The sequence below is a fragment of the Sus scrofa genome, chromosome 2 (genome assembly GCF_000003025.6).
Source record: "Sus scrofa isolate TJ Tabasco breed Duroc chromosome 2, Sscrofa11.1, whole genome shotgun sequence".
NCBI lineage: Eukaryota > Metazoa > Chordata > Mammalia > Artiodactyla > Suidae > Sus > Sus scrofa.
In genome coordinates this window covers 6,136,584-6,155,294 of record NC_010444.4, presented here as the reverse complement: position 1 = coordinate 6,155,294, position 18,711 = coordinate 6,136,584, and the positions used below count along the sequence as shown (strand labels likewise).

Sequence of the window (18,711 nt, the reverse complement as noted above, 5' to 3'; positions counted from 1 at the left end):
AGTCTCAGTTGCATGGCTTACAAAGTTTAAAGAGAAAAATCACCTTAATGCTTTGAGCCTCAATTTGTAAGGAAAAGCTGTTGGCGTGGGAGACCAGGTAGCCCCCACGTCAGTGGAGTATCCCTCTTTGTAGCGTGATGCCTAAGGGTCCCTGTTTAGGCGGAACGCTCACTGGGGGCAGGGCAGGGCTGGGTGGAGAGCTTGTGCCCCGGAGGCAGACCTCTGAGTCTGAATCTTGACTCCGTCGCTCCACGGACTGTGTGATCGGACAGTTCCCAGGCCTTCACGTCCTCGTCTACAAATTGCACGTTAAGAGGACATGCCTTGCAGGGCAGTGTGAAGATCCCGTGGGAGACTGCGGCGAACACGCAGCCTGGCGGGTGGTTGACAGAAGGGGAGTGTGCAGTGTCGGCCGCTTTGGCAAAGTCACTGTTACTCCAGGTCTCAACTCCTGAAATCGATATTCTCGAGATGTCTTTTTCAGTGAGTCCTTCAAATCCCGGTTCCCTTGGCCGGATTTCAGACTGCTGGTTCTCCATGATATTTCTATTTTGAAGAGCCCCATATGCCTGGCTGTGGGTGTGGAACTTCAGAATCCTTTCGTACGAAAGGCACTTTGGGAGCTGCAGAGCGAGGCTGAGCTCTGACACAGAGAACTTCCAAACGTATCAGGAAGACAGGCCGAGGCGCTGAGTCCCTAGGCAGGCGGGTGCCCGCCCTGCCCAGCTTTTGGCCTCTCTTCCCTGATTTCCTAGCACTGTTACTCGTGTATTTTTCTTAATCTTTTTTGCGCCCCACATTTCAGAGGGTTCAGTTTATCCCTAGAACCAGAAGGGATTTTTGCTGATACAAATTATTGCCGTCTTTGAGTTTCCCCAAGGCTTGAGCCCACAGCAGCAATATAATGTGGTTCCTTGAGCTGAGAACAATAGGCCCTGACAGTGCTGGGGCGGCCAACGGACATGGACTCTCACCCAAGGCTGCCTGATGCTCAGAGCTGCTAATTCCATAGCACCATGAATGTGGGTGTTTGAGACCGGTACTCCCCAGAAGTGGGATCCCAAAGTATGACCCCGTTCTGCCCACCCCCCCAGACAGAAACACACACACACACACACACAAACACACAAGTGCTGTCCCGGGCACAGGGTGTCGGGCTGCCGGCATCTGCCTTGGTGCCACACCATTAGACAGACCCAGCTACTGTGCTGCTGGGGTGAGAAAAGCCCCAGGGACTAGTAGGAGCAGGAATAGGAGCTTGGAAAATTGGGAGTTTGCACCTAGTGGGAGCGACTGGAACATCCGGGAGAGTCAGTAAACAGTGCCCTCCGCCCCCGCCAGGCTAGAGGCCACAGCAGATGTCACAGGTGTGCCGTGAGACAGCGGCGTGACAGCAGGGTACGCCCCCATAAGTACCTTCAGCAGGTGGTGTCGGCACCCGGGTTCATCCGCGTGTGTAACTGTCCGTCGTGCTGAGATCCAGAGTTGAAATCATCTTCAGTCTTAAGTCTGACCGAGGGTTCGCCGCGATCCTGGACCCCATTAACACCTGGCGTTTGTATAGACAGCGTGTGAATGAACTCGCTGTGCGGTCTGGAGGCAGCCTATTGTGTGCGGCTCTGAGCCCGACCATCTCTCACTCTGGGGTCACGGCGGCCGGTTGACGTGTGCCCGGTTAGTCCTGCACGTGGCTCAGCAGTGGTCCTCGGCCTACGGTGATTTTGCCTGGCAAGGACTGACGACGTTTTCGTTTCCAGGGCGGGGTCAGTTAGGGGATAAAGGGGCTGCTGCTGGGATGTAGCGGGGAGAGGCCAGGATGCTGCTCAGATCTGCACGGGCTGCCCCACAGCGAGCAAGGGTCTCCCGGGCCCGTGGTGCCCAAGTGGAGACACCCTGGTTCAGCCCGGGCCCCGGGGCCCTGCTTTGCGATCCTTTTCCTCAGTTTGCAGCGTGACCCCTTGAGCTCACGAGGCCGACGTTTCATTTTCTCAGGGCAGGGGCTTTGGGTCACTGGGGGCAAGTGGGATATCCTTGATCCTCTGACTCCCTGGTGCCCCCGAGAACCAGACACTCCCTGAGGCCAGTACCTGCCTGTATCTTAAGATGCACAGCCTGAAGCAGTATTAGCAAGTGTGAAGAATCTGGTTGTGTATCTGTATTTGCAAAGTAAATTTTTAACATTTATGAGAAGTGCTAATAAGAGCTGGGGGGAAAAGGAGAATTATTTCACACCTACTGACTTAATGTATTCTGTTGGAGGGTTTTCTAGGTGTTTCTGCCAAGCAAAAAGTGTTTGGCTACCTTGGGTGTCTTTAGTCTCAAAACCAAAGGCCTGCACTCTGGTCCCCTTCTCCTCAGCAGCTCTGACACCCATGTGCCCCTCCTGGGCAAGGGGGGTGACCAGATCCGGGGTTGAGACGGATAAGTCCCACAGCCAGGCCTTCTGAACGCTGAATGTCCCTTCCCCGGTGACATCTTGTGAAGAATTTCTGGCTTCCAAACCTCACTGCGTTATTGATTGATTACAAAGCAACTGACCGTTGGGACGCTCAGTTTTCACACGTAGACTCCTTATGAGCTCTAAGTCCCATCAATTTTGTGTGGTCTTCAGATTAAGTGAAGGCACTTCAAGCTTCCAGCAGACCTAGGAAACAAGCCAGAGTGGTCGGTATCTGGATTGGTGAGGACTAATTATTATAATTTTTGCAGATGGAATTGGCTGCTCTAGAAAAAGTCAAATCGGCTTGGATTAAAAATCAAGATGACAGCTTGACTGAAACAGACACGCTGGTATGTATAGTTCAGCCTCCTGTTTCAGCGGTTTAAAAACATGTTTTGTACCTTTAGCAATAAAGACAGAAAGCCCCTCAGGACCACCGTGAAATTTTTGCCAAAATCTGCGGTCTTGTGAATGCCTGCGTCTCCCTCCCCAGATCCATACCCCCCAACTGGCAGACTGGAAATGACCCTTTAACTCGATCTGATCAAATGCTGATCTGGATGATTCCTCACTGTCTGTGCCCCTCATTCACTTCTGAGCGACGGTGGCCAGTATCCTCCTCCCTTCCTCCATCGTTGCCCGTCCATTAAATGCCCAAGTGATTACTAGTCGACTGCTTCCCCTAAGAAATGCTGGCGCTGCTCACGAGTGCCTGGGACGGTGGCTGGGTGCCCAACTTACTGCCACACGAACTGAATTCCACACACGTTTGCTGTGCACCTGCGTGGTGTGCTGGGCTCTGAAGGTGCAAAAATGAGAACAGCATAGAGCCACCTCCCGGAGGAAAGCCAGCTGGGCACACCGGGTGCAGGGCCCTGAGGGACCCAGGAAGGACGGAGCGAGTCCCTGGGGGCGGGGGGAGGGGCGGCCTCCAAGCTGGGCCTCGCAGGTGGCGCCGAAGTTCATCCAGAGGCACCAGCGGGTTCGGGAAGCAAAGAACTTGCCCAGATACCATCTGGTGGTGCCTGTGCGTCAGGCCCACAGTGAGAGCTGCCAGTGGAATGAAGTCCAAGGAAGAATTTGTTCAGGTTCTGTCTCCCGGAGTAAACGCTGCTGCGTTGAGGATCCGGCGTGGGACAAAACCTCCTAGGCCCAGTTCGCCCGCCATCCGAGGAGCGCATCCTCCACCCTTGTCCCCTGTGGTCCATTCCGCGTCGCTCGCTGAGCGAAACGCTGTCCTTCCCACCTCGAGAAGCCGGGTCATCCGCCCAGGCGTGCGGGCTGACGTGAACGAGGGGGACGGATTGAAGAGCGGGGGGCCGGCCCGGGCGGTGGGATTAAACAGTCGTGGGGTCCTCCTCGGCCAGTCGGAGTTTTAGAACTACGTGTTTCCTAGAAAAGCGAGGGGTGGGCGCGGCACCCTGTCGGCACCCTGTTGGGGTGGTGGGCCCTGGCAGCGGTGCCCGTGGTCACTGAGTAGTAACCCTCGCTGCGTCCTTTCCTCTGTGGCAGGAAATCACTGACCAGGACATGTTTGGAGACACGAGCACCAGTCTGGTCGTGCCCGAGAAAGTCAAAACGCCCATGAAGTCCAGCAAAACGGACCTGCAAGGCTCCGCCTCACCCAGGTACTCAGGGCTGGAGGAAGCTCCGGCCTCAGGACGAGGGGCTGCCGCGGCTGTGGGTCCAGGGCTGCTTAGCCACCCGCCTCCTTCCTTGTCTCCGGCAGCAAAGTGGATGGGGTGCACACCCCCCGGCAGAAGAGGAGCACCCCGCTGAAGGAGCGGCAGCTCTCCAAGCCCCTGAGCGAGAGGACCAACAGCTCAGACAGCGAGCGCTCCCCGGACCTGGGCCACAGCGCTCAGGTACCCGCCCCGCTTGGGGAGGGGAGGGAGGAGGGCTTGGACCTGCCCGAGTGACACGTGACGTCGTGAAGACAGACTCCGCAGAGATGCCCAGCATCCTTTAACTATTGCCGTGGAAGTGGGTTTGCAGGGAGCGGGGGGCAGGTCCACACCTTGCGGCTGCTCCTGCTGCCATCAGGCCTTAGTCCAAGCTGTTCCAGGGTCAGCAGCCGTCGGCTCTCCCTGGACGGCTGTCTAGGCTCCGGTGCCTTTAGCACGGTTGTGGGCTGGTTCTGCTGATTCAAGCTGGTGCATCAACCACTTTAAGACGGGGCTGATGGAACGGGCTAGGACGGGGCCAGAGCAGAAGCGCAGAAGGAACGGGCCCTGCTCTGAGCGAGGGCCAATCCTCCCCCCAGCGCACCTCCCAGAGCCCCCACTCCTCTAGAGTTAACCTGATAAATCTCCTTGGGAGGGGAGTTGGTGTCAGCCTGGCTTCCTGAGCTGGCGCTATTGTAGCTGAAAATGAACCTGAGACTAGAATAGCCGGGTGCCTAGGGCGAGGTATTGTCCTTCTTGTTAATCACTGTTCCTGAAATACCTTTGTTCCCCACATGGCTGCTCCTTGCTGCTCTCATTAGTTCTCTCCCGCTGTCCTCGTTTTCAGCCCTGCTCGCACCTGCTCGCGTCCCCTCCCCCTCCTCTCCTGCTCCCCCTGCATCACGACCCTTGGAGGCCCTTCCTGCTCCATCGCCAGGGCGGCAGGGCTTTGCTCCTTGCGCATCGGCCTGTGCTCTGAGGCCTCTCTGCCTGTTCTTTTTTTTTTTTTTTTTTTGCTTTGCTTTTTAGGGCCACACCTGCGGCATCTAGAAGTTCCCAGACTAGGGGTCGAATCAGAATCCAAGGTGTAGCTGCTGGCCTACACCACAGCCACAGTAGTGCTGGATCCAAGCTGCACCTGCAGCCTACACCACAGCAACATCAGATCCTTAACCCGTGAGCGAGGCCAGGGATCAAATCTTGTCCCCATGGATGCTAGTCAGATTCGTTAACCGCTGAGCCACGACGGGAACGCCCTCTCTGCCTGTTCTCTGTCACCCTCCTTCCCGCTGCGCTCTGGCCATGGGACACCAGGTCCCTCCACAAATGCCCGTAGCTCTCCTCTCAACACCCCTGCTCCGGGATTCTCAGCCTGCTGGTCCACCAGCCCCAGCCTCAGGCTCCCTGGGGACTGCCCGGTGACGCCTCCGTCCCTGCAGATTCCCAGGAAGGTGGTATATGACCAACTGAATCAGATCCTGGTGTCGGATGCCGCCCTCCCAGAAAACGTCATCCTTGTCAACACCGCCGACTGGCAGGGCCAGGTGAAGCCCCGAGGGTGGCAGGGCTGGGGAGGACTCGGGGGGGTGAGACCCCAGGGTGTGGATGTGAAAGGCGGGGCGTGGGGCTTGGGAAGTGACGCCCCATCGCAGGCCCCTCCTGCCCTGAGCCAAGCCCACAGCCCTGGGCTGCAGTCCCAGCTCCGTGGTCCTCCAGCTGCCGCAGCTGCAGTCACCCACTGTCCGCACCTCAGTTTCCCCAGCGGTACAAAAGCAGCAGTACTGCCCATCATGCTTCCTTCCCGGCCCGGTCACGCGTGTCGGGTGGCACAAGGGAAGGGAGGAAGGTACCCTGAGGAGAACAAAGTGCTGTAAGATGCCGGAGGTGCCCTAGTTTCCGCAAAGCCCGTGCAAAAGGGGCAGAGCAGCAGAGCCACCGGGCCCGCTCCCGCCTGCTGCCCTCCCGGCAGGTCCCAGTGCCACCTGGCCTGCAGGCTTCAGAGGCCATGCGACAACCTAAACGTTCCTGAGTCTTCCCACATTTCCTAGGTAGCCATCTATGCGGGGCCGGCCCCTCCATCTCCTCACTGCCGCCGGAACCCAGACCTTCTCCCAGCCATGGTCTGAAGGACAGGATGGGGCCCTGCAGCTTGACCAGCTTACCTGCAGGGTCCCTGCTGTGTGGCCTCACCTGTGCTCCCCCCCCCCCGCCCCCGCAGTACGTGGCGGAGCTGCTCCAGGACCAGCGGAAGCCTGTCGTGTGCACCTGCTCCACGGTGGAGGTCCAGGCTGTGCTGTCCGCCCTGCTCACCCGTATCCAGCGCTAGTAAGGGCTCGGCTTTGACCTCATCCTCCTGCCCCTGGTTGCCAAGCACTGCCGGGACCTCTGGGTCTCTTTAGACCAAGAATTCACAGTTGGTACCTGGTTGGGCCGCGGCGGGCCGTGGTGACAGGCACCCCTGCCGGCCCCAGAAGGGTCGGGGGTGAATGGCCCCCGCCCACCTCCTGCCTCACCTTGGCTCACCTCATCTTTTTCTGAAACTACGACGGAGAAGGCCGGGCAGAGAGCCCCGGGGGTTACAAGCCCATTTACTCCCACACTTCTAGCCCCCGGCCCTGCCCTCCCTGTTGCCTCCGTTCTGCCTTCCTTCTAGACACCCCGTGGCCCTGGGACCCCAGGCTCTTCTCTGGCTTGGCGAGCAGGTGGCTTCTGGCCTCTGTTTTGTTTTGGTTATTGCTTTGTTTCTCCCCCGCGGGTCGGCTGAGCTTGGGGCCTTCCTCTGAGCTGGACGCCGGCCCCCTGAACGTGGCGGCGCCTCTCCCTTGCTCCCCAGCTGCAACTGCAACTCCTCCATGCCGAGGCCCGTGAAGGTGGCGGCGGTGGGCGGCCAGAGCTACCTGAGCTCCATCCTCCGGTTCTTCGTCAAGTCGCTGGCCAGCAAGACCTCTGACTGGCTGGGCTACATGCGCTTCCTCATCATTCCACTCGGTAAAGACAAGCAGGCTGGTGGCACTGGGTCCTCGGAAGGAACGGGCAGCGAGACCCCACGGCTGGGGCCGTCGCTCACCCACCAACCAGTGCACCTTCTGGTTTCCATCGACCAGGTTCTCACCCGTGGCCAAATACTTGGGCTCCGTTGACAGTAGGTACAGCAGCACCTTCCTTGATTCCGGCTGGAGGGATCTGTTCAGTCGCTCGGAGCCCCCGGTGTCAGGTAACGGCCCGTCGGAAGGCGGCCCAGTTCCCGGGGCCGGGGCCGGGGCTCCTCCTCCCTGCGGCTCACTGGCCACGTCCCTCTGCACGTTCGATTTCTCAAGCTTTATTCGGAGGAGGCCCATTAACGCAGCCCCGCTCTGGAGGTGTTGGGTCTCTGCCCTTTGCTTGGGGAACCTAGAAATGGGGGGGGGGCAGGAACCGTCTAGTCACAGCGACTGCGTGTGTGAAGCAGAGGACAGCTCCTGCGAGTCTGTCGATGAGTGAATAACTCCACCCACATCTTGTCCTGAAACACGGAGCAAAGGTGGCAGGGGCGAGGGCGAGGGCGAGCCTGGGGCCTGCGAGGCCGAGAGCGGGCGAGCACGTCCAGGGCCTTGCAGGATCCGGGCAGAGCTTGGGGGTGGAGGGGCTGCCCCGAGCAGAGAGCGGCAGCGTGTCACACCTGGGAGGAGCGGCAAGGGCGCACGGCAAGGACAGCGCTTTGCTTCGTGCTGCCTCAGCTTCAGACCAGAGGGTCTTAGGAGGCTTCCTCTGCCTCAGCCCCTCCCGTCTCCTGACGGGCCTCACAAAGGGGGCTCTCTAAGAGGGTTTTCGGGGTCGCCTGCTGAAACCCGTCAGCATCTTCCCTTGGCCCTCCTGCAGAGCAACTGGACGTGGTGGGGCGGGTCATGCAGTATGTCAACGGGGCGGCCGTGACGCACCAGCTGCCCGTGGCGGAAGCCATGCTGACCTGCAGGCACAAGTTGTAAGTTCAGGGGTTTCTTAAGAACAGCTCGGGAGGGCTAGACACATCTTGGCTTTTCTTTGCTTTTTCACTCCTTCCTTCTCCCCACCCGCCTCCCTTCCGAGGAACCCAAGGGAATAGGAGAGTTTTTTACTGCCTCCCACCCAGGCCGTCCCTTTCCTGCTCTGCCCCCCGTGTGGGCGCCCCTCAGCGCAGACACAGGAGCAGGGGGTGGTGTGTGCAGAATCGGGTCTTTTGCCTCCACTGGTGGCGTGATGGGACATCAGGTGGTGTCCGGACTCCCTTAAGCCACAGTAAACTGCAGACGCTTATGTGCCCAGCTCTGCACCGTCTCACCCGCCGACAGTAAAGCTTCCCTTCTCTCCCCACAGCCCCGACGAAGACTCGCACCAGAAGTTTATCCCCTTCATTGGCGTGAGTAGCCGCTCCCCTGCCCTCTGCACACGCACCCCCATCTTCCTGGCCTTCCTTGTCGTCCCCCCACCCCCACCCCCGTCTCCCTCCTCTCTCTCTCTTCACACACACACACACACACACACACACACACACACACACACACACACACACACACACACCTCATCTAGCCGAAGTCAATTTTGCCGCCAGGGGACATCTAGTGATGTCTGGAGACATTTTTAATTGTCACAGCTGGGAGCGGGGGCGCTACCAACATCGGGCATCTAGCTGGTGGCAGCCAGAGATGCCCCTAACTGTCCTGCCCCAAGCGTCAGCACTGCCCAGGCGGGGAAGCCCTGGGCTGGAACAGGCACCGAGCTCCTCCTTCCAGTGTCCTTTCCTGAATCAGGGGCCATCCCCGGGTCACCACTGGTAGCTTCTGTTACACCCGGTGCTAAACTTGGGGCCTCAGCCTAGGGGATGCTGTCCAGGGCATTGGTTCCACAGGCTTCAGGGAAAAGAAAGTTGCCCCAGAAATAACGGTAATTACGGCAGGAATTGGCACAGCATTGTAAACCAAGTATGCTTTAATTTTTTAATTTTTAAAAATATTAAAAAGGAGGGAGTTCCCGTTGTAGCTCAGTAGAAATGAACCCAACCAGTATCCATGAGGACACAGGTTCGATCCCTGGCATAGGCTGGCAGCTGTAGCTCCAATTCAATCCCTAGCCTAAAAAAAAAAAAAAGAAAAAAAGAAAGAGAAAGAAAAGAAAGGAAACAATGCGAGCTCCCGCTGTGATGCAGCAGGATCAGTGGCATCTTGGGAGCGCTGGGATGCAGGTTAGATTCTCAGCCTGGCACAGGGGGTTAAGGATCTGGCATTGCTGCAGCTTAGGTTGTGACTGCAGCTCAGATCTGATCCCTGGCCTGGGAATTCCATATGCTGCAGGGCAGCCAGTAAAGGGCGCGGGGAATAATGACGGATGATATTCCAAAGTCTGAGAATCGGTGTCTGTGTCTTCAGAGCCCGATAGAGCAGCGAGAGGAAAGCACCCCTCTCCCCACCCCAGTCGAGTCACGGGAGAATCTCTACTCAAGTGGGTTTTGAAAATGAAGGGACAGCCTCTTGGGAGTCTCTGGTGTCAGGTGGCTCCAGCCTATCTTGCATTTGGCGGCAGCCAGACCACAGGCAGAGGCCCGCCCAGAGGGGACAGAGCCGACCCTCTCAGGGCCAGAGCGCGAAATAGAAGCATGGCTGAAAGCTCAGATTTCCATTCATGAGACGACGGGATTTCTCTTCCAGATCTGCTTGTATCTTTCCCCACAGTCTCCTTGAGGGTCCCTGCCAGCTCCCACCGTCCCTGGCGTCTCCTGAGTGATCTTGGGAGATGCTTGAGCCTGGGGAGGTTCGGTAGCCCCGTTCTCATGCCTTGTGAAGCCTCCCACCTGGCTGGTCCCTGTCGGCCACTGGGGCTGCTCCCATAGCCATGTTGGAGGCCCTGGACCATGGCCTGTAGCCTGGGCTGGTGGCACGACCCACATCTTTGTGGAGCTGTGGGTCACTGCCTCCCAGCAAGAGAGAGAAAAATTAAAAGTTCAAACAAAGGAGCGGCAGCCTCGTGTAACCTAGAGGAGTGAGGGGGAAGGACGGCCACGTCCAGGACATTCAGCGAATCCACATGTCACGGGAATTAAAATAAGAACGTAGAGAACTGGGGACAAAGTCCAGTGAACGCCAGCACCGCGCTCTGATCAGCCTCAAGGGAACGGTCCCTGTGCAGTCCGCGCCCGTCCCCAGGGCCCAGCTCCTGGGACCTCCCCGTGCGCCTCTCCCAGGCTGGGCCCCAGGACACACCTGTCGCCTCAGGCCGGGGCCCCAGCCCCCGTGTGGCCTGTCTCTAGCCGTGCCCTTTGCTGGCCACCGGAGGGCCCCCTCTGTCCTTCCCAGAACCCTCTGAGAGGAATCTGAAAGTCTTGGTGAAGCTGCACTGCCTAGGGGTGGGGGGCTGTACCTGGACCCCCTCCTTGTCCCCGTGTCCCTCCAGATCCCAGGAGGTCTGGAGAGGAGGCCCCTGCCGTCAGCGTGTCCTCGGGCACTGCCCCCCACTCCCGGCTGCCTGCCAAGGCCTCCCCATCGCCCTCCTTTCTCTGGTGTTAGACGGTGGCCTTGCCCGTATCCCCAGAGAAGAGCTGCAGGCCTCCTGTGCCCCAGACTCAAGTGTTTGCAGCTGGGTTTTTCACATCTTTGAACAATCTGGGCTCCGCTGGGTGGGCAGAGGTCTTTAAAGCCTATGATCAGATGCTGTGCGGTGATGGCCTCCATGCCCAGCCCCGGGTCCCAGCTGGATGGGAACTTGTCCCAGTGCAGTGTCTCTCCTCCCTGCAGGTGGTGAAGGTGGGGCTGGTTGAAGACTCTCCTTCCACTACAGGTGAGCCTGGGGCCCCTTGGCCTCCACGAGGGAGAGTGGGGGCGGAGGGGCTGCAGGGGAGGCAGGGGTACCTCGACCGTGCTACCAGCAGGTCTGGCCAGCTGTGTTTGTCCCCAGCAGGCGATGGGGATGACGCGCCTGTGGTCAGCCTCACTGTGCCCTCCACGTCACCGCCCTCCAGCTCGGGCCTGAGCCGAGACGCCACGGCCACCCCGCCGTCCTCCCCCTCCATGAGCAGCGCCCTCGCCATCGTAGGGTAAGGCCCTCACCTGCCCTGTCCTTCCTGCCACGGCCTCCGTCAGGTGGCAGCCCCACTGATTTCCCTGTGTGCTCGGCGTGCAGAACAGTGAGAGCACGCTGGGCTCAGAAGGTGGTGGCAGGGACAGTGGAGTTAGGTCACCAGCCAGGCAAGCCACCACCAGCCTGTGAGTGCAGGCTACTGGCCGCCCTGACCGCCTCTCAATTACAAGGTTGACTGAGACCCAGGGCTCAGAGGCCCTTGTGGCTGTAAAGTGCTGTGCCCGTGTCTCGCTGGAGGACCGCCTGGCACAGAAGGAGGGATTTGCCTCCTAGTTCATGTTATGTCCACTGTGTTTGTGTTAAAGAACCAGCTACTCAGTGGCACTGGTTAAGGCACAGCGGGTGGGGGGTGGATGCAGGGAGCGCAGGTGCTGTTGTTAGGGGGGGTGTTGCAGCAGGATGGGGGGGGGTGGGAGGCGATGGGCTCAACCCCAGACACCGCGTGTGTGAGTGGGGGCAGCGGATGGAAAATCACTACGCGGAACGTGGGGGAGGCAATGCAGGCTCTGGCTAAAGGGACCTGAGCGCCTGCTGCAGACACTCCTGCCGGTGGGGGAGGGTGCGGATCCGAGGGGGCGGCCGCAGCGATGGACTCAGAGGACAGGGGGTTCTCGGGAGAAGGGATTTTAGCAGGCGGTGCACAGGGCGGCCTGGGAGAGCTTCAGGAGTCTGGCTGAAGTTCGATGACCCGAAGAATCTTTGTCACTCGGGCAAGTCACTGAGCTTCATTTCGACTCCACGAAAGTAACGGTGGGACTGGCCATCAGCTTTGGTGTCAGGCGCATGTTAGTGCCCGGACCTGGGGCGGTGTGGCTGCTTCCCATGCACTCGGTCTATCTGTCACCCACGTGCTGCTGAAGCCGGTGAGACAGGCAGGACCCTGTCCTGGCGCTCAAGTCCCTGGGCCCCAGCAGTGCCAAAGCCACGGGGGGTGGGGGGTGCACCATGAGAAACTAGTGAGGGGGAGGGAATTTCTTTAAGATCTGAAGTATCACAGGAGTTCCCGTTGTGGCTCAATGGAAATGAACCTGAGTAGCATCCATGAGGACACGGGTTGGATCTCTAGCCTCGCTCAGTGAGCTGGGGATCTGGTGTGGCCATGAGCCATGGTATAGGTCGCAGATGTGGCTTAGATCTCGTGTTGCTGTGGCTGTGCCGTAGGCCGGCAGCTGTAGCTCCGATTGGACCCTAGTCCGGAACTTCCATATGCCATGGGCACAGACCTAAAAAACAAACAAACAAAAAGATCAGAAGTATCCCAAGTTCAGATCAGGAGGCCAGGCCTCCGGAGGGAGGCAGTCCCACTGGGGCACCCAGGGGACAGGCTCCTGCTGCTTCCTCTGCCTTGTTCCCTGGCTTCCACCCTCACCTCTTCCCAGTTCTTGGGGGGTGTTCCATGAGGGAGCAGAGAGGGAGGCACTGGGTGGAGGCTTTTCCAGAACCTCCATGACAGTCCCATGTCCTGGGGGACGGAGTCCAGATCCCAGCCCCCCCCCCCACCTTCCCTCCTCACTTCCTGTTTGGGCGGGTGGGGAGGGGTCTTCCACTGATGTGCCGAAGTGCAGGAGGAGGAAATCCCACCAGCAGGTCGGGCTGTGACCTCACGGTCCAGGCTTCCTGGGGGGCCCGGGGACCAGCCCTACCTCGACCTGCTTTCCCATCCAATTGAAGCCTGTTTTTTCAGTGGAGCCACTGAATCCAGGCAGAAAGAGCAACGTCAGATGACTTTTGTAGCCCGTGTACCTATTGTGTCTGACGCCTCCTTTCAAGAAAACATCAGCTCTTTTCCCCTCGGAGCTAAAATTATCCCTGAGCTAGAAGTGCCATAAATGAGAGAAAGCCACAGGTCAGGTCGGCATCCGCCAGCTCCCCCGGGGCTGCTCTGGGGCCGCCAAGGGGCTTCCGGCCCTTTCCTGCTTCATCTCTCCCACCCTGGGCTGGGTTCCGCCCTGGCTCTGCTTGCTGGGGGGGTGGGGGGGTGCATGCACATGCGTGTGTGTGTGTGTGTGTGTGTGTGTGTGTGTGTGTACCCTCGAGTGTCCCTGTATGTGCGCATGACCTTGTGTGTGTGCACATCCGTGTGTGTCCGTGTGTGTGTGTGCGCGCGTGCCCGTGCACACACACCTTCTTCCTTCCTGAAGCCTCTTCCTCTCTGCTCCTCTCATCCCCCTGTGACTTTTTGTTTGGTTCCCTGGTGGTGACGCAGGCCTCACCCTGTCCTGGCTTTGTCCCAGACCAGCCTGACCCCGCTCCCACCCCAGCCAGTTCTGACTGGAGGGACCCAGGAGCCACTCAGCCAGCGCCACCTCTCGCCCCCCCAGAGCCCAGCAGTGTCCCCCCTCTCCACCCCCGTCGGCCCTGTGGTTAGGAAGTGAGGGCCTCCTCTCATTGTCACCCTTCTCCAGGAGCCCCAACAGCCCGTATGGGGACGTGATTGGCCTCCAAGTGGACTACTGGCTGGGCCACCCTGGGGAGCGGAGGAGGGAAGGTGACAAGAGGGACGCCAGCTCCAAGAACACCCTCAAGAGCGTCTTCCGCTCGGTGCAGGTGTCCCGCCTGCCCCATGGTGGGAGGCCCAGCTTTCCGGCACCATGGCCATGACCGTGGTCACCAAAGAGAAGAACAAGAAAGGTAAGTGACGTCTGGGGCGGGGACGGTCAGGCCACCGGGCGCCCCACCTCCTTGGTCGGGCTCGGGGCAGAATCTGCTCTAGGAGACCTTGGATGAGGACAGAGACAGCACGCGTGTCATGCGGCCCAGCCTGGGGTCCCTCGGGGTCCTGCCTCACATTGTGGGACACGGCCGTCTTTCTGCACCAGAGGGAACCGCGGTCCCCCGGGAGTCACAGTCCCTGCCTGCTGAGCATCAGCAGCTTAGTGGCCAAGGCGGTTAGTGCCCCCACCGCCGTCGGGATGGACGGTGCAACAGAGGACATCTCCGTGCCGCAGCCACGGGGGCACTGGACCCACGGAGGCCACTAGAGCCTTGCGAGCAAAGGGCACGATTGTTTTCAAGAATCAAGGGGAATAGAGCTGCGTGAAAGGATGGCTTCCGCACCGGCAGAGGAGCCGGCGGTCCCTGGGCTTGAGCTCTGGGAAAGGAGGCGGGAATCCCACAGGCCGGCCAGCGTGGGGGCAGCACTTGCTGCTGTTGGATCCACTGGAAACCCACACATCCAGCTGTGCACCCGCAGGGGCTTCCTTTGTTTTGTTTTGTTTTGTTTTTGCTTTTTAGGACCACACCCAAGGCATATGGATGTTCCCAGACAAGGGGTCGAATCAAATCTGCAGCTGCCAGCCTACACCACAGCCACAGCAATGCAGGATCTGAGCCACGTCTGTGACCTACACCACAGCTCACGGCAACGCCGGATCCTTAACCCACTGAGCGAGGCCAGGGATCAAACCTGCATCCTCATGGATACCAGTCGGGTTTGTAACCCGCTGAGGCACAGCTGAAACTCCCAGAAAGAGGCTTCCTTAACTGCCCGGCCCCTTCCTTCCTCCTCTGGGCACATCCAAAGCAGCTGGGCCTTTCCGCTCCTGCCTCTGCTCTGAGCGTTCCCCTGGAGGGCGGGCAGGGCTATGCCAGGCCTGCAGTCAGAACCCGCCGTGGCACCCAGCGTCCTGCCTGGGGCATCCCGGGGCAGTGCTCATGCGAACACTGCCCCACAGCCTCCCCACTGGCCGCACGGACACAGCCCTGCAAAGATGTGCAGCACAGGCGTGCAGCGGTGGCTGTCAGGGGTTGGGGATGAGGCTAGGAAGGAGCAGGCCCCCTACCCCACGGCTACCGGCAACATTCAAGCTGGGAGGGACCACCCGGCCCTGGTCCCTGTTATTCAGTGAAGATGCTGAGGTTCGGGGAGAGGGCAGGATCTCAGCCACAGCCAGGAGGCCAGTGCTGGGGCTGGCAGGAGCTCAGAGATCCTGATACGCAGCCGGAGCCAGGGAGCGGGGAGGAAGATCGGCTTTCTGCAAATCTCCCTTCCCACGGGGCAGGGGCAGTGGGTGGGGGAGAGGGCGGCCGCTCTCACGGGGCTGAGACAAGGCCGTTCCTGCTTGCTTTGCAGTGCCCACCATCTTCCTGAGCAAGAAACCTCGAGAAAAGGAGGTGGATTCTAAGAGCCAGGTCATCGAAGGCATCAGCCGCCTCATCTGCTCTGCCAAGCAGCAGCAGACCATGCTGAGAGGTGTGGGCAGGGTGGTGGCAGGGAAGCTGCTGGGGAGATGGCCTCGGCAGCCCTGGTCACCCCCTGTCCTCCCCTGTCACCCTCAGTGTCCATCGACGGAGTCGAGTGGAGTGACATCAAGTTCTTCCAGCTGGCCGCCCAGTGGCCCACCCACGTCAAGCACTTTCCAGTGGGACTGTTCAGTGGCAGCAAGGCCACCTGAGGGCACCGTCTCCCGGCCACTCTCCCTCCTGGCACTGCCACCAGCCTCACCGCCTGCGGGCAGGGGGAGGCCAGCAGGCCTGGGCCCAGCATCCCCTTTCCTGGCCCTGGGTCCTGCGTCCCCCTTGCCCGGTCCCAAAGGACACTGCCACTGGGGACGCTGCTCCCCTCCCCACTGCTCGGTCCCACCCCTGGGCAGCCCCCTCGCCCTCCCCTCCAGGCCCAGGGCAGGTTGATTTGGCCTTTGGGCGCTCATCCCCGGGCCCTGGAATCGAGTCCTCCAGGCCTTCCTTCACCTGACTTCCACCTCTTCCCTCACGTGGCACCAGTTCCCTTCCTGGAAATAGGAGACCTGGAGTCCTGGCCGTGGCAGGGAGCCCAGCCTCCCCCGCCCTCACCCCCACCCCCCAGGATCTCGTTTTCTAAAGCTCAGCTGCCAGACGCTACTCAGCCTGCTCCCTCCAGTGGGGCCAAAGCCAAGGCCACTTCCCGCTGCTAGGGTGTGAGGGGCACGGGACCCCCTGCCCCCCATAGCCACAGGGGCAGCCACCACCCCCTCTCCACCCCAGGGCAGCATTGCCGTGGCGTTGTGTGGATTTCTGGGCTGGAGGGGCCTTTGTGGTCTCCCCCACGCACGGCTCTCACCACCCCAGGTCCCCTGGAGATGCCACCTGTGGCCCTGGGCGTCTTTGGCCGTCTGTAGCCAGTCTCGTGGTGGTTGTGTGTGACTGCCAGGCATCGGTCCCTGTCCTTGGGGCTCCCCCTTGTTGCCGACTTTCCTCCTCTGCCTCTCCCTCTCCCCACAGCACAGCGCTGCCTCTGCCTGAAACTCTGCGCTCCGGGAGAGGTGGGAGGCCCACCCCCACCGCGTGTCATCTGTGGCTTCTGTGCCCGCGTGTCCGTCTGTCTCCTTTCCCTGGTCTGTTGTGCCCCTGCTCACTCCCGGGCTCCTGGCCTGGGCGGACCCTGGCCTGCCCGCCGCGTCTCCCTCTCTCTGCAGCCTGGGGTCCAGGGGGCAGGGGGACGGCTGAGCCCCTCCTCGGCCCCCTGCCCTGGGCCTTCTCGGAAGCAGCTGAGCACGTGGCGTGGAGCTCCCGGCACAGCCCTCCGGCCCGCCAGCACGTCCAGAGCTTTGCTGTTGCCCCCTCACCCCTCCTAGAAGTTTTTGCACAGAACTTCCCTTTGAAAAGTGTTTTTCTCATTCTCCATACCTCCCCCAAACTCCTCCAGCCCTTCCCCCGGCTCAGCCCGCCGTCCAGAGCGTCTCCTGGGCCGTGCTGCTCACTCAGGCCGAGAGAGGGCGGGGCGGGAGGACCGAGTGGATGTTGGATTTTTCATTCAATAAACTGGTGATTTCTTACCAATGAGCAAGCCTTGGGCTTCTGTGCCTCTCGCTGTGACAGAGGGTCTGTCCACCCTCCTCCCGCCACACAGCACAGCCACTTCCACTCCAAGTCACCTGGGAGCCGGCTGCAAGGAAGCGTGTTCCCATGTTCTTAGCACAGAGACAGAGCCGTGGAGGTGTCTTGTGCATGAGGCTGGCAGAGGTCTGGAACAGAAGTCACGCTACTCCCCCGCTGGAACCCCACTTTTCTCTGGGACCCAGCAGCCCCAAATCCCACCTCCCACGTCGACAGCAGTTTCCACTCTTCTGACCGAAGATCAGAGCTTGATTTTTCTCCCCCTGCTGGGCTGATGCCCTGCCATAGTTTCTAGAAGTTGGCGAAGTCTGAGGCCAGGTGGAGGGGGTGAGCTGGGGTCCATCATCGAATTCACTTTCCTGCCAGCCCTTAACCTCAGCGGTGACAGGCAGAGCTCCTGCTCCCCGGACACCCCGCCTTTCATGCGCCGCCTGGACAGGCCTGCACGTCGAGCCTCCTCCGGTGAACGAGAGCCTGGAAGTGGGCGCTGGCGTCCCCACCCTGCAGGACACAGCCCCCGTGGAGCAGACGGCCACGTGGGCCAGGCTGTCACTGGCTCCCAAGCCCTGTGGCCAGGTGACCTGACTGGGGCAGCTGGGCCTGGAAAATGGACCAAACGTCTGCCTCCCAAGGAGGAGAGTCCAGTGAGGGGACCACAAGGCGTCCCAGGAGATGAGGGCACAGGCCAGGCGGGGTGGGGTCCGAGGCAGACCAGAGAGGCCCCAGGGCTGCCTGGGGCAGAGCTGAGGTGCCCACAGAGGCTCCATGAGCCGGGCTGGGGGTGCCTGGGAGCTGGCAGGACGTGTGTGGGAAGAGTAGACTCAGATCCCAGGTCCCAGCCGGCGGCTTCCAGCTCAGAGCCGAGGAGGAGAAGCAGACGGTGGGGAGGGGAGAGCAAGGAGGAGGCGGGAGCTCCCTGCTGACCTGGGTCCGCTCCCAGCTCCTGCCTTCCACCTTCTCCCACCTTCCCGAGGCTTCCCCAAAGATACCAGCCCTGATACCCCCTCCCCCAGACCGTTCACATCCATGTGCAGACACTTCACCCTGATTCCAAATCCCCTCCGGCTGCCACTCCGTGTCCCTGTGCCCCTTACAGCGAGATTCTTCCAGAGAGCTAGCGGTTCAGGCTCCCTCTCCACCACCTCCCGCTCTTTAGGCGCCCCCCTCACAGCCCCAGGGGAAGAGCCTCTGACCTACCAACGCACCACACTCCCTGCTGGACTCTTCACTGGGCCCGTGGATGGCCCTCGGCCCGCACCCACTGCCCCCCTGGGCCTCCCTGGCATCCTCTGCGTGGCCTCCCCTCCCCCTCCCCCAGCCTGGGGTGGGAGACTCCCCCACGCTGCAGTGGCTGAGGCCCAATCGTTGGAATCATCCTTGGCTCTTCTTCTCTCACACCCCACACGCAACCCATCAGCAAATGCTTCTCCTTCCAGACAGACCCAGAACCGCAGCTCCTCCCGGCTCTCCCTGCTGCTATTATCTTTCCTCTGGATGTTGTAACAGCCTCCTGATAACCTCTGCTTCCATCTACTCTTCCAGGAGTCTATTCTTCACACAATAGCCCGATAAAGCCTTTTTCAGTGGTTTTTGTTTTTTTGCTTTTTGTCTTTTTAGGGCCGCACCCGAGGCATATGGAGATTCCCAGGCTAGGGGTCTAATCAGAGCTGTAGCTTCTGGCCTACACTACAGCCACAGCAATGTGGG

At 60.3% G+C, this 18,711-nt stretch overlaps 1 protein-coding gene across 1 annotated transcript in view; it reads left to right on the top strand.

The window, feature by feature from the left end:
• The window catches only part of PACS1 (phosphofurin acidic cluster sorting protein 1), a 138,965-nt gene extending 122,015 nt beyond the window's left edge, over positions 1-16,950 (top strand). The window contains 15 exon segments of the mRNA XM_021082811.1: positions 2,710-2,790; positions 3,953-4,068; positions 4,170-4,305; positions 5,544-5,648; positions 6,323-6,429; positions 6,938-7,102; positions 7,209-7,318; positions 7,963-8,065; positions 8,437-8,479; positions 10,848-10,890; positions 11,011-11,146; positions 13,596-13,759; positions 13,762-13,821; positions 15,263-15,382; positions 15,469-16,950. Coding sequence (XP_020938470.1) covers positions 2,710-2,790; positions 3,953-4,068; positions 4,170-4,305; positions 5,544-5,648; positions 6,323-6,429; positions 6,938-7,102; positions 7,209-7,318; positions 7,963-8,065; positions 8,437-8,479; positions 10,848-10,890; positions 11,011-11,146; positions 13,596-13,759; positions 13,762-13,821; positions 15,263-15,382; positions 15,469-15,584 — 1,605 coding nt within the window. The 3' untranslated portion in view covers positions 15,585-16,950.